The sequence below is a fragment of the Sorex fumeus genome, unplaced genomic scaffold (genome assembly GCF_029834395.1).
Source record: "Sorex fumeus unplaced genomic scaffold, SorFum_2.1 ptg000086l, whole genome shotgun sequence".
In the NCBI taxonomy this organism is placed as follows: Eukaryota; Metazoa; Chordata; class Mammalia; order Eulipotyphla; family Soricidae; genus Sorex; species Sorex fumeus.
Genome location: NW_026606143.1, coordinates 1617858 through 1635563, shown reverse-complemented (window position 1 = coordinate 1635563; position 17706 = coordinate 1617858). Strand labels below are relative to the sequence as shown.

The 17706-nt window shown below is 39.5% G+C and overlaps 1 protein-coding gene across 4 annotated transcripts in view; it reads left to right on the top strand.

Moving 5' to 3' along the window:
- KDM6A (lysine demethylase 6A) overlaps positions 1 to 17706 on the top strand; it is a 172716-nt gene that overhangs the window by 108987 nt on the left and 46023 nt on the right. For all 4 annotated transcript variants that reach the window (XM_056131063.1, XM_056131065.1, XM_056131062.1 and 1 more), the window contains exons 8-9: positions 3641 to 3675; positions 15187 to 15280. In XM_056131063.1, coding sequence (XP_055987038.1) covers positions 3641 to 3675; positions 15187 to 15280 — 129 coding nt within the window. The remainder of the gene's footprint in view (positions 1 to 3640; positions 3676 to 15186; positions 15281 to 17706) is intronic.

Here is a 17706-nt window from a genome sequence, read left to right as displayed (position 1 = left end):
ATACCCAGACCTCCTCCAGTGACATAGTCACATGAGATTTGGACTAGATGTCTCAGGGAGATATCTACTGGGAAAAGGTAGTTAAGAATAACAAAAGCTCTCACTATATGTAAATAAAGAGAGTAGAATATTTTATCATTATTTGTATGTGTTTTCCACAAATGGCTTCCTTTTATCTTACAGAGATGGGGGGGGTGCTTATTGATTAATCTATAGCCACTCTTTACAGAGAGATGTACACCTTTACTTTTGATAAAATGTTGTTTGAGTTTCAAGTTCATTGTATATTTTGTTTGATTTGCTCTTTTTGGTTATGTGGTTCAGCTATTCCCAACAAAATATTGCTCTTAGGTGTGTAAACTCAGAAAGGGGCAGCAGCAGCGGCAGTGTATCTATCTCTCCCGCCGCCCATGTTTGGTAGTCTCATGCCACTTTCCCCATCCCGGGGAGGTCGATGGCGATGGGCAGGCAAAGGAAGGAAACAAGGGCCAGGCTGGTTGGTCTTAGTTGCAGTTTATACCAATCCTCTCTCCACCCACTCCTGTCTCTGTCCTCTGCCTCCTCTGCTTCTTCCTCCCCCATGCTACTTAATTCTCCTTCTTGATCTCCCTTCATCCTCCTCTGGAGTCTGGATTCTGAACCTCGTCCCCTTTCTCCTCCTTCTGATCCCAAGCCCACTCTTACAGTACAGTTAAATCCCAAAGCATGAGGGGTTGGGGTAACAATTACACATAGGTGCGATCACAATCAATAGGGGTAGAATTCTTTCCCTCCAGGACATCCACTCCTAGGACAGATCCTCATTATCAGATCAATCCACCCTAGAGCAGATTCCCCTGGGTGTGTTTCTCCTCTCCTTGTCTAACAAACATATAAGCATATATAATATAAACCATTTTGTATGGATACAGTAAGATATACCTTAAAATTACAGAATTGCCCTCCTAGGGCCATCTTGATTTCAGACTACAGTACTCAGACCAGATAGTCTTTCCTACCCCTAGCAGGATCCTAGTCTCGTCGTTACTTTTGGATCATGACAGCATTTGTCTATGATCAAACTCTTATAGTTAAGAATCGTGGCACTTTGGCCTGACCCATTTTGATGCCAGGGTAGCTCACCACTTGCCCTGGGCCCATTCAGTCCCTCATCGGGACCCTGCTTTTGGGGTGTTAGGAACTAAGGGCAACTGAGGCTTAAGTCGAGAAAGCAGATGCCCGGGAGTGAGTTACAAAGCATAATATTAACTGTCTTTCTGTATCTATACAAAAAGGACATTGCTCTAAAGCAAACCATTCAAAAGGCATAAGGAGAGGAGAAAGGCAATATTACACTCATACATATAAAAGTTAACTGATTAGGGGGAAAGCTGATTAACTGGTTGGGGAGGAGAGCATAGGGAAGAATTTAGAGATAAACACAATGGAATGGAAATGCCTCAGGAGCACTGTGAGGGTGTAACCAGATAAACCTAAGTTCCTTGTGGAGAAAGGGAGAAAGGACAAAGCAATGTCATCCTACACTTAGGGAACAGGCTACAGAGTCCTAAAGAGAACAAAGAGCTTTCTGGACCTCTCCCCTGGCTCATTTAGTCATAATCTCAAGAAATCTCTGGGGTTTTTTTGTTTTGTTTTTGTTTTCATTTTTTAATAGTTTTATTTATTGAATCACTGTGAAAGCAATTACAAAGCTTTTGGGTTTAAAGTCTTGGTTATAAAATGAAACACCATACCTTCACCAGTGCCCATTCTCCACCCCCCAAAACCCCAGTATACCTCCACCCCAAACCCTCCCCCTGCCTGTGTGGCAGATGTTTTCCACATTACTCTCTCTCTACTTTGATACCATTCAATATTTTGACACTAGTCCCACCATTATTATTTGGGATGGGATGTCAGGGATTGAACCTGGGTTAGCTGAGTATTATAAAGCAAGTGCCCTGCCTGCTGCACCATGTCTCCAACCCTGGACATAGTGTGTTACCAGGGGTGCCACGGGGCCATACAGTTTCAGAGATTGAACTTAAGGCTTCATATATCTCAGGTTTGTGTTCTACTTACTTACTTAATCCATATCCCTTTCTCCTTCAGAAATCTCTTTCACAAGTCTGTGGTGAAACAATAGGTACAGGATCAGTGAATCATGGTGCATGTCTTATGATTGCTGTAGACCTTGTTTTTAAAGATCAACATAAATATTTTGTACAATTCTGAAAGGATCTCAGTCTTCTTCAAATCGAACTCTGAAATCTATCAAAGAACTCGGAAACGAGATTTGTTGTTGAATAATGAAATAATTATAAAGAGATAATAGAAATGTAGAAACTCATTTTTCTATTATAATAAGGCCCATCTTGATTTATCACTACAACTTAGAACTCAGTATTTAAATATATTTTGAAAAATTTAGATCACAGACTTTGTAAATAAAAGAAGTCTCCCCTTTATTTTTTATTTTTGAGGGGGTCCACACCCCACAATGCTTAGGGGTTCCTCCTGGCTCTGCACTCAGGAACCACTCGTGTGCTTGGGGGACCATGTGGGATGCCGGGGATCAAATCCGGGTTGGCTTCGTGCAAGACAAAATCCCTCCCTGCTCTCCCATCACCTGGGCCCCAAGAATTCCCCCTTTAAAAAAATTTTTTTCTTTTTTAAATTTCTAATTTAAAATTGAATGGTGCTGCATGAATGCTTTGTTTTGGGATTTGCCTATTTGGGTGCAGTGCTAGCTAGTAGTCCCACACTTTAATCATGATTCTTTCCCATGTAATTGCGGGGGGGGGCAGTGCAGGGGGTTTAAAGTTGCTGATAGTGACACTTTGTAATGTTCACAGTTGCTAGGGATTGCTGTGGTTCTAACTAACACATGTGCTGTCAGGGGGTTGCACTTCTGGCTGCATTGCTCACACACTGTGTGCCAGAGACTGTACACTCTGTTATACTTAAGGGTCCCTGACAGTATAGCTGCAATGTTTGTTTGTTTGTTTGTTTGTTTGTTTTTTGAAGTAAAACAGATTTTATTTGTAGGTTTTTGAAGGGAAGGAGAAAGAGAAAATGGGAGAGAGTGGAGTGTAGCATGCTCAAGAGAGAACCTGCGCTTTTCCAAGAGCAGAGGGAGCCCCTACACACATCCCAGAATTAGACACGAAAGCATGAAAGTACACATCTCAGGTGTGGGGGGGGGGGGGTGCGGGTGACACATGTGCTCACTTTGGCAGCATATGAGACGAGCTGCAGTTTTAATGTTCAGTGTTAGGTGCATATGATCAGCAGTGGGGTTGTGGCCTCATGCTTGTAAGGCAGGTGCTTTTGCTACTGAACCGTCATAGGACCCTATACATAAATGTTTTATTTGCTTAGTTTTTCCATTTTGAACTTTTAAAGAATGTAGACACTTGCTGTGGATTTTAATGTTAACCTCAATAAGTACATTTAAAACAATTGAAAATGACCAATAGCAAATGCACATGGCTCTTTAGCATGTTTGTATTTTAGTATGTTTGTAAAATCTATTCTACTGAAAAGTACAAGTTTTATTCAATATAGTATTGACTGCTTATCGTTCACATTTTATACTTTTGCCTAATTACCCCAAACACCAGAGTATTGTACTGATTTTTATTTTTCATCATCTTTGCAGTTCAATTTCACATTGCCCACTTATATGAAACCCAGGTAAGTGTTTTAATTTTACCTTACTTAAACAGAAAACTATCACCCATTTCATTTCAAGTGAAATCAGGCATACAGATAATTTAGTGTAACTCTGGGCATTACCTCTTACTTGCATTTTATACTAAATAAATGTCACGTTTTTGCTCAGTCAAATAGTTATTCACAAAGAACTTGCTGTGTACAAAGATGCTTCATTGAATATAATTTTCTGGTAATCTTTAGTTACCTGCAGGCTTGAATGACTAAGAATATTTAATCAAGATTTAAAGTGCTGAGTTACCTTTTCAAAATATTTATAGATGATTGCTATAGTGTATTGTTTCTTGTTCCTTAAATTTGAAATGCCTCATTCTTGCATGACCATTTGAAAGGCATATTAGAGTTGATCACCCCTTGATGTCATTAACACTGTCAATGACTAGCATATTTGAAAAAAATTTTTTCAGTTTAATTTTAGAACATTTAGTTTTGATAGATCTAGGTAGTTTTGATAATCTGTAAGATAAAAAATTATTACAGACATTTATTGTAGTCACTGATGTGGGAAATTAGGCATAAGTTGTTAAGAAACTAAACATATGGTAATCACAGTTTATCTAATACATAGTTTTTATAACAGCTTTTTGGGGGAAATGTTACCATAAGGTGTGTTTTGTTTGAATCCCCATGATAACCCTTCCCCCTAATCCTATCCAAAGTCCCAAACATACATGTCCTCTGAAACAAAATTTATGTACATTAGTTTTGAATATCCACCCGACTCAGTGATTTTTACACACTTTTAAAAGACTGCCACACTTTGATTTTTGCACTTTTTAAGTTTTAGTGCCCACTAAGATTATATAAAAACACCATAATAAAAACTGAAAAGTGATTAAATACTTTTGTTTTGGGGCCACACCGAGCTGTTTTCCGGGCTTACTCCTGGTTTTACACTCAAGAATAACTTTCGATTGACTCTGGAGACCAGATAGGGTGCCTGGAATTGAAGCTCGGCCTGCCATGTTAGGCAAGTGCCCCTGGAATACTTTTTTAATGAGAGTGTTCGAATCTTTCTCTGTTCTTTAAGCTGTGTCCAGAATGGACTGAAGATAATTTATGTTACTTGAGGGAGGGGGAGGAGTGAGCTTTGCTGGATCTAACAAAGAAGTATGGCAACTTTGTAGTGTTAAGGTGAAGGTATTTGAATGACAAAAAGAAGTTGTTTAGGAGCAGGAGGTATAAATGCTAAGTAACTCAGTCCTGCATTTGGGTTTGGGTTATTTTTCAATTTGTAGTATAAACTATTTTGTTTTATTTGAGGGCTACACCCAGTGGGGCTTACTCCTGGCTCTGTGCTCAGGGATCACTCCTTGCAGTGCTCATGGAACTATGTGGGGTTCCAGGATTTGAACCCAGTTTGGCAGCATGCAAAATAAGCACCCTACCTACTGTTCTCTCTGTCTCTTTGTTCCCTGAAGTATAATATTTAAAGCGTGCAATGAGTGATATCGATAGATAGATAGATAGATAGATAGATATCGCACGATAGGAAGCACCCTGCTTTGCACATCCTCTACATCGTTTTGGGTGTACATCATTTGGGATGAGAACGTACATGTATGTTTAAATTTGTTACATGATACTGTGTTAGCTGTACTCATTACTGTTAATGCTTCTCTCCCTTATTTCTCCTATATTCACTCACTACAGTCACTTCAGTACTCTTGTTTTGAGTTCAGACACCACTACCATTCCCTTGGAAATATAACCAGAAGTGGGATTACTGAAACATGTGGAAGTTCTCTGGTTTGGTAATTTCAACCAGGTTCTTTTCCCCTTAACTTCTGTGTAGATTTTTTTAAATTATATTCTCTTTGTTTTTCTAATACATTTTTAGCTGATCTTTTCTTGATTTTAGTGAACTAGCTTGAATAGCTGTCTAAATTCTTATGTCTTTAAACATTAAAGATACAGGATTTCTCCCTCTTAATTTTATTACTGAAATAACACTTTTTTTTAATGGTAAACCAAATTAAAAGTGAGACTACACAGTGGAGTATGCATCTTTCTTGTTTACTTTTTCACCTTTTTTGTCCTGAAAAGCTACCAGTATCGCTAGTGTTTATCATATTCTGCCCCAAAAAACTCAGTGTATGTATAAGCAAATCCATTTTAAGTGTTTGCACAGTTTTTGAAACAACAGCCAATTGTATTTGCTTTCTCAACCTGCTTCAATTTTTTAACTTAGTATTTATGAATGATAACTTGTCAGTAAATGTAGAGCTATATTACATTGATGCACCATAGCAGATTTAATTCTTCCTCCTTTCATTTTTAGCTTGTTTTTCAGGTGTCCAATATTAGTCGTTATCAAAATAGTATGGACAGGTTTTATTTGAATTATGCAAACCCAAAAATTTACAGGTAGAAAAATTCCAGCTGATTGGAAGGCAACACTATTTTTGTTTACCTTTGATTCCATAAATTCTAGGATGATTTGTTGTAAGGACTACTCTCCTTACAAATACTACTAACAAAAGTAAAACTCAATATAAGGAACCACTGACAACTATGAGAACGGAATATTTAAAAAAAATTTCAAGAAAGGGCCTGAGACTCTTTTCTTTTTCTTTTTTTTTTTTTTAACCATTTTACAGTGGTACAGTGGGTAGGGTGTTTGCCATGCACCTGGCTTACTCAGGTTTGATCCCCTAGATCCCATGATACTATCAGTACTTTCTGAGATCAAAGCCAGGAGTAACGCCCCTGAACATCGATGGGTGTGACACCAAAACAAACAAAATAATTTAAGGCATTGAGAAAAACAATAAACCTAATTATTTGGTCAAAACCATAGTACTATGGAAAAAAATCACTAGCTAATTTGATTAAGGGCTGGAGCGATAGCACAGCAGTAGGGCGTTTGCCTTGCACGCAGCCAACATGGCCGACCCGAGTTTGATTCTTCCACCCCTCTCGGAGAGCCCAGCAAGCTACCGAGAGTATCTCACCCGCACGGCAGAGCCTGGCAAGCTACCCATGACGTACTGATATCCCAAACACAGTAACAACAAAGTCTCCAATGGAGACGTTACTGGGCCCTCTCGAGCAAATCAATGAACAGCGGGAGGACAGTGATAGTGACAATTTGATTAAAAGGACAAAAGAGAAAAAACACAGGTGCTGAGAATATAACCATGGAAACAGTACATTGAAAGCGTCATAAGAAAGATTTTTTAGGAGACATATATACAACTAAGTATCAAAACTTAAATGAAATCAGGGGCTGGAGAGATAGTTCAGTGAGTAAGCACTTGTATTGCACATTCCCAACTTAGATTTGAACCCCAGAATACTGTATGGACCCCAAGCACAGCCAGGAGTAATTCTTGAATACAGCGCCAGAAGTGACTCCCTGAGCATTGCTCGGTGAGAGTGTGGCCTAAAAATGAAACAGTTTAAATTTTAAAAAATATATATGAAAATGATCTAATTCCCAGAGAAATTCAGTTTCGAAAAACTGACCTCATTAATGTTAGAAAACCTACCCAAAAATTAATTTACATAAAAAAAGAGTAGATTGAATAAGTTTTGCAGGGGAATTTTACAAAGCCATTTTATAAACCAGATTAATTCTAATACCCTATAGATGATTTCAAAACAACAAAGAGAAACTTCACTTCTTTCTTGCCTTTTGTTAAAGTTTGAGAGACATGTTTATAAATCTTAAATCTGACTTTAGTAATAAATAGTTAAGGTTCTTTCTGTTCTTGTTGACTCTATACCTTATTTTTAAAAATATAATGGAAATGAAAATGATTATAATGAAATGAATGAATATAATCAATTTAAGTACATTCACAAAGCCATTATCACCATTCGTCTCCAGAACCTTTTCTTGATCCTAAATTGAAGTTTTACCTACTGTACCTCTTTATTTCTTCTTCCACCCACCCCCTGGCAACCACTGTTCTTTCTATTTCTATAAACCTGACTAATCTAGAAACCCCTTATATGCAGAATCATACAGTATTTGTCATTTTCTGTTAAGGCCTATTTCACTTAGCATAGTATCTTTAAAATTCATACATCTGTATTGGGCTGGAGTGATACCACAGCAGGTAGGATGTTTGCCTTGCATGCAGCCGACCTGGGTTCAATTCTTCTGCCCCTCTCAGAGAGCCTGGCAAGCTACCCGTGGCATATTCGATATTTATTTTTAGATACATGTGTAGAATTACTGAATCGTTGTAATTCACTGTAAACTTTTGGAGAAACAGTATTTTTCTTATTCCTTTCTGAAGCAAGTATAGCATTGACATGTGATCCTGATATGTCAAGTCTGTACATAAAGAATCAATGCATAGATCAGTATCAGTGAAGAATATTGGTATAAAAATGTTAAGTAAGGTATTATCCAAAAAAAGCCTATTGCCTCATTAAACAGATACTTGTAACTCTTAAACTCTTAATTAAGCTACACTACAACCAAGGAGTTGTTCATTCCATTAATGCAATATTAAGAGAAAGGAGAGGCCGATAAAATCTCAAGGCCGAACTAGGCTGCCGAAACAAAGGAAGACAAAAATGATCGTCTGTACTTTCAATGCACGTACGCTAGCATCAGATGCATCCATTGAGGACCTGATGGTACAAATGCAAAAGATCAAGTATGACATCATTGGTCTGACCGAGACAAGAAGGCACCAATCTCATCATGCCGTTTTCGACACTGGAGAAGAATTGATCCTCAGAACATGCGATAAAACAGGTGTCTGAGGCATTAGTGTCCTTGTCAACACAAACTTGGCCATGAGCATTGATTCATTCGAATGCCTTCAAACCTGAATCGGATGTTTACATTTGAATAGATGTGGCTCACTGTCCACAGTATCTATCTTTGTTGTCTACGCACCAACATCTCATTATGATGGAGAAATTGAGAAGTTCTACATGGAGCTGGAGAAGTTCTATAAAGAAGACCACACCTTCTACAAGATCATTGTGGGTGATTTTAATGCCAAGATAGGATGGAGAAGATCAGCTGAAGAACTTCACATCAGGACCCATGGACTAGAATGGAACAAACAGGGTGACAGACTGTCTGAGTTCATCATGTCAACCATGACCATCCATGGTAACTCACAGTTCCAGAAGGCCAAATCTAAACGTTGGACATGGTAGTCTCCCGGTGGATGATTTCACAACGAAATAGGCCACATCATATTCAATTGACGGTTTTGCCTGACCAATGTCGCTGTTGTCCCAAAATTCTGAACAGGATCGGACCACCGTCTGCTTCATGCAAAATTCTACTTCACAGAGCAGGGAGAAAGGGCTGCAAAGTTTAAAAAGAGAACTCCCAGAACGACCACCAACTGGGAGCTCTTTGGCACTGTTGCAGCAACATGGGAAGATGCCATTGTTGACAACATTGACGATGAATATGATCGACTGGTTCAGCACCTCCATGATTGTGCGAGGAACGCCAAGAGAGAGATAGCCACAAAAAAATGCCTGTCTTCGAAAACTCTTGAGCTTATTCGCCAACGTGGTTTGGTGCATGCCTCAGGCAACTGAAAGCAAACGTCCGAGCTCGCAAATCAGTGCAGAGATGTGATCAAGGAAGACCTCAAAGAGAGAAGAGCAGAAGTGCTGGGAGATGCGGCAGAAGCAGGGAAAAGTATTTGTAACGCCCTCCTGTCCTTCGCCAACTACAAGACCAAGATGACTGCCCTCCGATGTCCAGATGGATCTATCACATCCTCCACAACGGCAATGGAGAAGATTATCCATGACTTCTACTCAAATCTCTTTGATAGCCATGTCCACTTGCCGTCATACCAAATTCCACAGGATGGATATGTTGTTCCCAATGTTCTCCCTTCTGAAATCCGACACGTCATTTCGTCAGTAAAGATACAAACATCACCCGGCCCAGACAAGGTCAGACCTGAACACCTGAAGAACCTGCCATCAGTACTCGTCAATATGCTGGCACGGCTCTTCACACGCTACCTGTCTGAATGCAAGGTTCCATCCCAGTGGAAAACCAGCAGGACTGTAGACATTGGCAACTATCGCCCCATCTGCCTATTGTCTGTCATCTACAAGTTGTTCGCCCAAGTCATCCTAAATAGGATTGGCAGAACACTAGATGAAGGACAACCATGCAAGCAAGCCGGGTTCCGCAATGGATTCAGCACCATCGGCCATATCCACACGATAACCAAGCTCATTGAGGTTTCTCGGGAGTTCAAGATGCCACTTTGTCTAACGTTCATTGATTTAAAGAAGGCCTTCGATTCTGTTGAAACGGAAGCAATCATTGAAGCCCTAGCCAATCAGAGCATTCAAACTCAATACATCAAGATCCTCCATGAGCTGTATTATGGATTCACTACCAGGATCTCACCATTCTACAAAGAAGTAATCATTGATGTCAAGAGAGGGGTTCCGCAGGGTGATACCATTTCACTGAAGCTCTTCAGTGCCACCCTCGAAAACATCATGCGACAACTGGAATGGGAAGGAATGGGAGTGAAGATAGATGGTCAGCAACTACACCACCTCCGCTTTGCTGATGACATTGTTTTAATAATACCAAACATTAGCCAAGCAGCACAAATGCTGGCCGACTTTGACCCTGAGTGTGGAAAGGTCGCACTACAGCTGAGTCTTACAAAGACAATGTTTATGAGAAACAGCCTCATTCCTGATGCTCCATTCGCTCTCAACGGACTGACCATCTCCGAATGCAACAGCTATGTGTACCTAGGTCGAGAAGTCAACATGACAAATGACCTGGCACCCGAGCTGCGTAGGAGAAAGATTGCGGCTTGGAACGCCTTCAAGAGCGTCAAAGAAATAGCTAAGAGGCCAAAGAACCTCCGGCTCTGGGCACATCTCTTTGATTCCACTTTTCTTCCTGCATTAACATATGCCTCAGAGACCTGGGCCCCACATAAACAGGATGAGAACGCTATTCGGGTCTTCCAAAGAGGAATTGAAAGAGCTATGCTTGGAATATCACGTTTCACTCAAATGAGAGAAAGAATCTGGCGTTCAGACCTCCATCGACGATCAAGAATCAGGGACGCTGTCTCGTTTGCCAAGGTGTCAAAAATCAGATGGGCTGGTCACGTAATGAGATTTAAAGACGACCCCTGGACTAGACCGACTGGATTCCACAGGATGTCAAAAGACGGCGTGGCCGCCACCTACCAGTTGGTCAGACTTCTTCATCTAGATCACGAACGATCGGTTTGAGGCTCTTCATGTTCCTAGAGCGAACAGAAGCCATTGGGCTACACTAGCACCGGACAGGGACAAATGGAGATGTTACTGGCGCCCATTCAAGCAAATCGACGATGAACAGGAAGTCAAGTGATCAATATTAAGAATATTAATAAGTTCATTAATAATATGTTATAAGAGACACTGCTGAATGCATTGTCATACTACATCTCCAAACTCTATAACTGTGACATGCTAGTAGGTGCACACGAGACTGGATGGGATATAATGTAGAAGCCAACCAATCTTGATTAACAAAAACATTAACACAAAAGGCTTATCCTGCAGCAACAGCTTAGTAGACCCTCAGACAAGGACTCAATGTCCCCATCGTGAGATACAATGGTTTTCAAAAACTTTCTTCTGCGGAAATATTTTTTGATCATTCCATTAGCCATTTAGTGGTGACAAGCAATATAAAATAAAGTATTGTCAGCCTGCTATGGGGGCAGACTTGAAGGGTGATTCCGAAAATGGAGACAGTAGTGGAGGGAAGGTAACAATGGTTGTGGGATTGGTCTTGGAATATTGAGTGTCTCTAACAATTTATGAACAACTTTGTAAACCATGGTGTTTATCATAACCAAGGTAAAGGTAAATTCAAATCATAATGACCATTGATACTGAAGAAGCCTTTACCTTAGCTAATATTCATAACCCCTTTGGACTTAGAGAATGAGGTTTTCTTACCATGAAAAATTTTATATGCTCGGGGCTGGAGTGGTAGCACAGTGGGTAGGGTGTTTGCCTTGTACACGGCCGACCCGTGTTCGATTTCCAGCATCCCATATGGTCCCCTGAGCACTGCCAGGAGTAATTCCTGAGTGCAGAGCCAGGAGTAACCCCTGTGCATCACCGGATGTGACCCAAAAAGAAAATAATATATTTATATGCTTTAATCTGTCCCAAATTAAAAGAAAAACAAATTACCCATTATCTATTATCTTTCATTGTGCTACATGTGTTAGCCAATGCAATTTATTTATTTATTTATTGCTTTTGGGGTCACACCCAGTGATGCAAAGGGGTTACTCCTGGCTCTGCACTCAGGAGTCACTCCTGGCGGTGCTCAGGGGACCATATGGGATGCTGGGAATCAAAACCCGGTTGGTCGTGTGCAAGGCAAATGCCCTACCTGTTGCACTATCTCTCCAGCCCCAGCCAATGCAATTTAGAAAAAAGAAAATCAATTTGAGAGACTGATTACAGATATAACCTTTAACCATAATAATTAGAGCATAATATTAAATATTCCCATTTATAGTACAGTAACATTTCAGAATAAACTGAAGAAAGGTATCATGATTCAACAATATATAAAAATACTAAGTTAATTTTTAAATGTGATGCTATCACTGTCACTGTCACTGTTCTCCCATTGTTCATCAATTTGCTCGAGAGGGCCCAGTCACATCTCCATTGTGACACTTGTTACTGTGTTTGGCATATCGCGAATACCTCACGGGTAGCTTGCCAGGCTTTGCCGTGTGGGGGAAATACTCTCAGTAGCTTTTCGGGCTCTCCGAGAGGGGCGGAGGAATCGAACTTGGGTCGGCCATGTTGGCTGCGTGCCAGTCAAACACCTTACCCGTTGTGCTATTGCTCCAGCCCATGTGATGCTATATCAATGAGAAATACCAAGAAGGGCCAGAAGATAGTATAATGATTGGTTAGAGCTTTTTTTCCCCTTTGATTCTCAGTCAGAGAATATATATATATATATATATATATATATATATATATATTTATTTTCTAATTTTTGTTTTGTTTTTTGCTTTTTTTTGGTGGGTGTGGGCGGGGGTCACACCCGGCAGTGCACAGGGGTTACTCCTGTCTCATGCACTCAGGAATTACTCCTGGCCGTGTTCAGGGGACCATATGGGATGCTAGGAATTGAACCTGGGTTGGCCGTGTGCAAGGCAGATGCCCTACCCGCTATGCTGTCGCTCCAGCCCCATGAATGGTTAGAGCTTATGCTTGCCGTGAACCCATCCTGATATTTTTTCCCAGCACCACTTGGTACCTTTAGCAGTCTTGATGGTCACTGAGTACTGTTACCTGTGGCTTCTGTGCCAGAGGTCCTGAGCCACAATCACATCCTTGGGCCCTTGCATTGAACAGCAGCCCAGTTAGCAGAGACTCCTCTGTTGGGGCCTGTGAGCACATCATGGACATTCCCTCCAGCTTTCCAAACTTTCTTGAGTCCATACTCACTTCTCTTGGAGGTTGTTCCCTGTGTGCTCAATTGACCACATGTTGCCAAAGATCAGTCCTAGGATTCCTGCCTGTCAAACATGGGTTCCAACTAGTTGTGCAATCTCTCATGGCTACCAATGAACATGATTTTTTTTAAGAAACTAGTACGTTATGAGCCAATTAATTTGACTTAATTCACATTCTTAAATTTAGTCTCTCCTATGATGGGCAGCCAGTGAAATCTCTTTTGTTTTCTTATGCTGCTAGACATCTTTTGTGTTCATGCGTAGTTCTTTGGTCAACCGAAGTTTGAGCAGAGTTTAATTTTCTGGTATTTCTTCCTTTTATTTCTTGGATAGTTCAGTCTGTCCTTTTATTCTTCAGTTTATTAAGACTGCTGATATGAAAGCTAGTTAGGGACCAGTTGGTGACTATTGTAGAAAACTCATGTAATGGCATTCTCTTCCTTTTAGTTTTTAATTTTTCTGGTTTAAGCTTTTGTTTTTTTCTACAGTGCTAACAACTGATTTTCTTATTTTATGCAAAAATTAAAGATTGTAGAATGTTACTTTAAAATTTCTAAAGAAAACTTTAAAAATGAAAAAAAGGGTCTTTAAAGAGAAACAGATATTGTTTTCTATACTTTTTAAGTTGATCCTTAATATTCTGTCAGTGTTCATTTTATATATATTTGGTTTGGGGCGCCATGCCCAGCAATGCTCAGAACTTAATCCTGGCTCTGCCCTCAGTGAGACTTGGGGACCCATTGTATGGTGCCAAGGATTGAACAGAGTCAACTGCATGCAAGGAAAGCACCTTAACTGCTGTTCTATTCCTGTGGCCCCACTTTCTCTGGAAATATACTATCATGGTATACCATATAGTATGTTAATTTTTCTATATATATTTCCCCCTTTGGTTTTTGTGCCATTCTGGTGATGCTCAGGGGACCATATATTGTGTGAGGTATTGAAACCAGGGCAGCAGCCACCTGCAAGACAAGTGCCCTGCCTGCTATGTGCTCTCTTTCTCGCTCATTCACTTGCTTTTATTTTTTACTACACTATAGTTTCAGCAGTTCTCTTAGCACTTGGAGCAATTGAGTTGAATGACTTGGTCCTTACCTTTCACTGTCAAACTTTTTCCAACCAGTTAAGGGGAAATGAATTTAGCTGGTTAATAAATGTATGTATTCACCACTTAATAGATATTTCAGATCTTTCCTGTGTTAATGTTACATTCCTTGTGATGGGAGAATGGGCATACCTGGTCATTCTCAGGATCACTCCTGGCCAGAGTTTATGGGAGCTATGTGTGGTGCAGGGGATTCAAGACACTATATTCTTTGTTTTGGGGCCACACCCTGCTGTGCTCAGGGCTTACTCCTGCCTCTACTCAGAAGTCACTCCTGGAGGAGTTCTGGGGGGACCATATAGGGTGCTCGGGATCATATGTGTGTTGGCCACATGCAAGGCAAGCAACTTAACTGCTGTAATTATCTCTCTAGCCCCTCAAGACATTATATTCTTTCAGCTCCTACTTATTATTCCATATCTCTTTACTTATTTCATTGGAACTAAAACTCTGGAGACAAAGAGCAGACATTTCCTGTTTTGTGAATGTTAAATCATAGTTTAAGTGAATACCCAAGGTTCACGTAGCTAGTTTTCTATTTCTGCTTTTGGGGGAGGGGGGTGGATTTACTTGCTCAAGCAGTAAGATAATATTGTGATCTGAATAAAAGCCCCTATCAGTCTATTCTGTGGAGTATCTTTTAAAGATTTGTGTATGATGTTGGTTCAGCAAGTTCTTTAAAAGGTCATATTTTAGTCATACTTTGTTGTTTGGAAGGTTTTACTGAAACATGCTTATTAATCACATATCTAGTTTTAAACATTTAGTAATGAAATTAGCACTTTTTTCTTTCAGTTGGTTTTAAAGTATGCTTAAGTTTCAGTGTTGTTTAAATCCTAACGTAAGCTAGTTCTTTCATGACAGTATTTAATTTTTCTCTAAATTTTTATTTCTACTCTGTAGAGGAAGTATCATTCTGCAAAGGAAACTTATGAACAACTCTTGCAGTCAGAAAACATTTCTGCACAAGTGAAAGCAACTGTTTTACAGCAGTTAGGTATGTAATAGCATATATTTAGTGTATTACATATACTATATGTATTTTTTATGTCAGGAATGACAAATGTGTTTTATTCCAGTTCCTTTCTTTGGTAAGAATTGATAAAACTAATCTGAACCTCACATATTTCTATCCTCTGCCAAACATTGTCAGTCTCACTATTTATCTCATAATTCTTTAGTGTTTCTAGCCCTTTTAAATTCTCATTTAAATATTTTCTGGTACTTAGCATTAGGAGAGGGGGCATGATTATTCTGAAGTCCTTTGGTGGTGTGTCAGCTTGCTTTCATAGCTTTGTTGATAATTAACTAAAGCATTTTATCTAAACATTGTTGAACATTCAACACTATAGTATTCCAATGGTGAAGATAAAAGAACTTTCTCCTCCAGTGTTCTTCAACCAGTGGTCTGCAGGTGGCAGTTAGCAGGTCTAGAAAAGTTGAAAACCACTGGTACTTCCACCTTGGTTATAACTGTTGGTTACTAGTATGCAAGAGGGCTATATAAAAGTTGAAGACCACTAACCTAACCATTTAGAAATGAGTCTATATCAACACTGATTCAAAGCTCCTGGTAGAGCTTAGGGGACCAAATGGGTACCAGGGCTCTAACCTAGGTCAAATGTGCAAGGCAAATTCCCTACCTGCTGTACTTTCACTCTGGCCCTAAAATGTGACTTTAAAAATATTTGAAAATCACTTCAGCTTAAATTTTATTTCATGGTAGGAATTATGAAAAGATCAATTATTGGGGCTGGAGTGATAGCACAGTGGGTAGGGTATTTGCCTGGCATGCAGCTGACCCGGGTTCAAATCCCAGCATCCCATATGGTCCCCTGAGCACCGTCAGGGGTGGTTCCAGAGTGCAGAGCCAGGAGTATCCCCTGTGCATCGCTGGGTGTGACCCCCCCAAAAAATCAATTATTTCCTTCTATAAAATGTTATTTTTTAAATTTAATCTCTAGATCAAATTGTGCTCATTTTTATGCTTCTAAAAATTACAGAAGCATTTGTTTTCCAAAATCACAGTTTTAGTAATACATGTTTTAAAAACAAGTTTATAATAAGTATAGTTAAAATGGTTTTATATTCTTTTTTTTTATTCTTAACTAGAAAGAAAACTATCTGCATTTTAGCTGAAGTAAAGAATGTCAATAGCAAAAATACATGAAGCATTTATTTTTATTTTAGGAAGGGCCTCTCAGCAGTGCTCCTGATTGTGTGGAGCAGGGAGAGTGTGGCATTCCCACAAAACTTGACAGGCTGTGGGAGCCTGTAAACCTGATAGGATGAGGTGTTGCTTGAGGTTGGTGCAGCATGTAGTGCAAGGGTTTGGACTCTGGGCCTTGATATGCTGTCTCAGAGCACTTGAAAATAACTCAAACTCAGCATATGTCTTTGAAATTTAAAAATTTGGTAAAAATTGTTTTGATTTTGTTTGTCCTTTTTGGCATTTCAGATTATGTAATTAAAGTTTTCATGATTTTGAATGGGAAAATATTTCCCTTAATTAAATCTAATTTATGCCTGCTTATCCGTCCTTTCTAGTTGCTTGTCAGTGTTACTTAAACAGCTAGTTTTAGAGCCTGTTAACTATAAGCTCTGTTTTACTAGTAATAGCTGGAGGGGAAAGGGAAGAACAGTGAATAAATAACAGACTGACTTATATTTCCATAAAACGTGGCAACTCAATCACCTTAAAATTTCTTTTGGAGCACAACTGTAATAAATGTCAGAAGTAAGAGTTCTATTTTGCTGTATATACAGTGGGCTATACACTAAGAAGGCTAATAGTGAATTGATCCACAATGAAATTGATTCCCTGGCAAATTAAACTATTCATGTGTGTCTGGAAGGTTTCTCCGTGATCAAATTCTTTGATTGCTTATATTCTATTATAGTAAAAGTTGTGTATATTCAAGACATACAACATAGATATTTTTGTGCACGTATTGAAATAATAGTTAAGTTCATCAACAAGCCCATCTCTCACATGTTATTTGTCATTTTGTTTGGGTTTTGTAATTATTATATATTGTTTTTAGGTGGATTCTCTCATGCATTATTCAGTAGGCTCCAGGTCAACTAACAGCAATACTTATTCAGTGTCCTAAGAGTTAACACTGAAGCCCAGTGACACAGTGGTGGGGACCACCAAGGCACCTCAGTTGCATTTGGGGTCTTTGCAGTGTCAGGTATCCAACTCAGGTCCCTGGATATATGACCTGGACCACTGAATTGTCTTCCTGTCACTGTAGCATTTGTTTGTGTCTGTGATTAGAGTATCTGAAATACACTGTTAAACAGATTGATTTCAGTATTAGATTATTAAGTATAGTTACAGTGTTGACCAATATTGATGAGTATTTTCTACTTTAGGCCTTATGATGCCTCGAATTTCCAAGCCACACCCAGCAGTAGGGG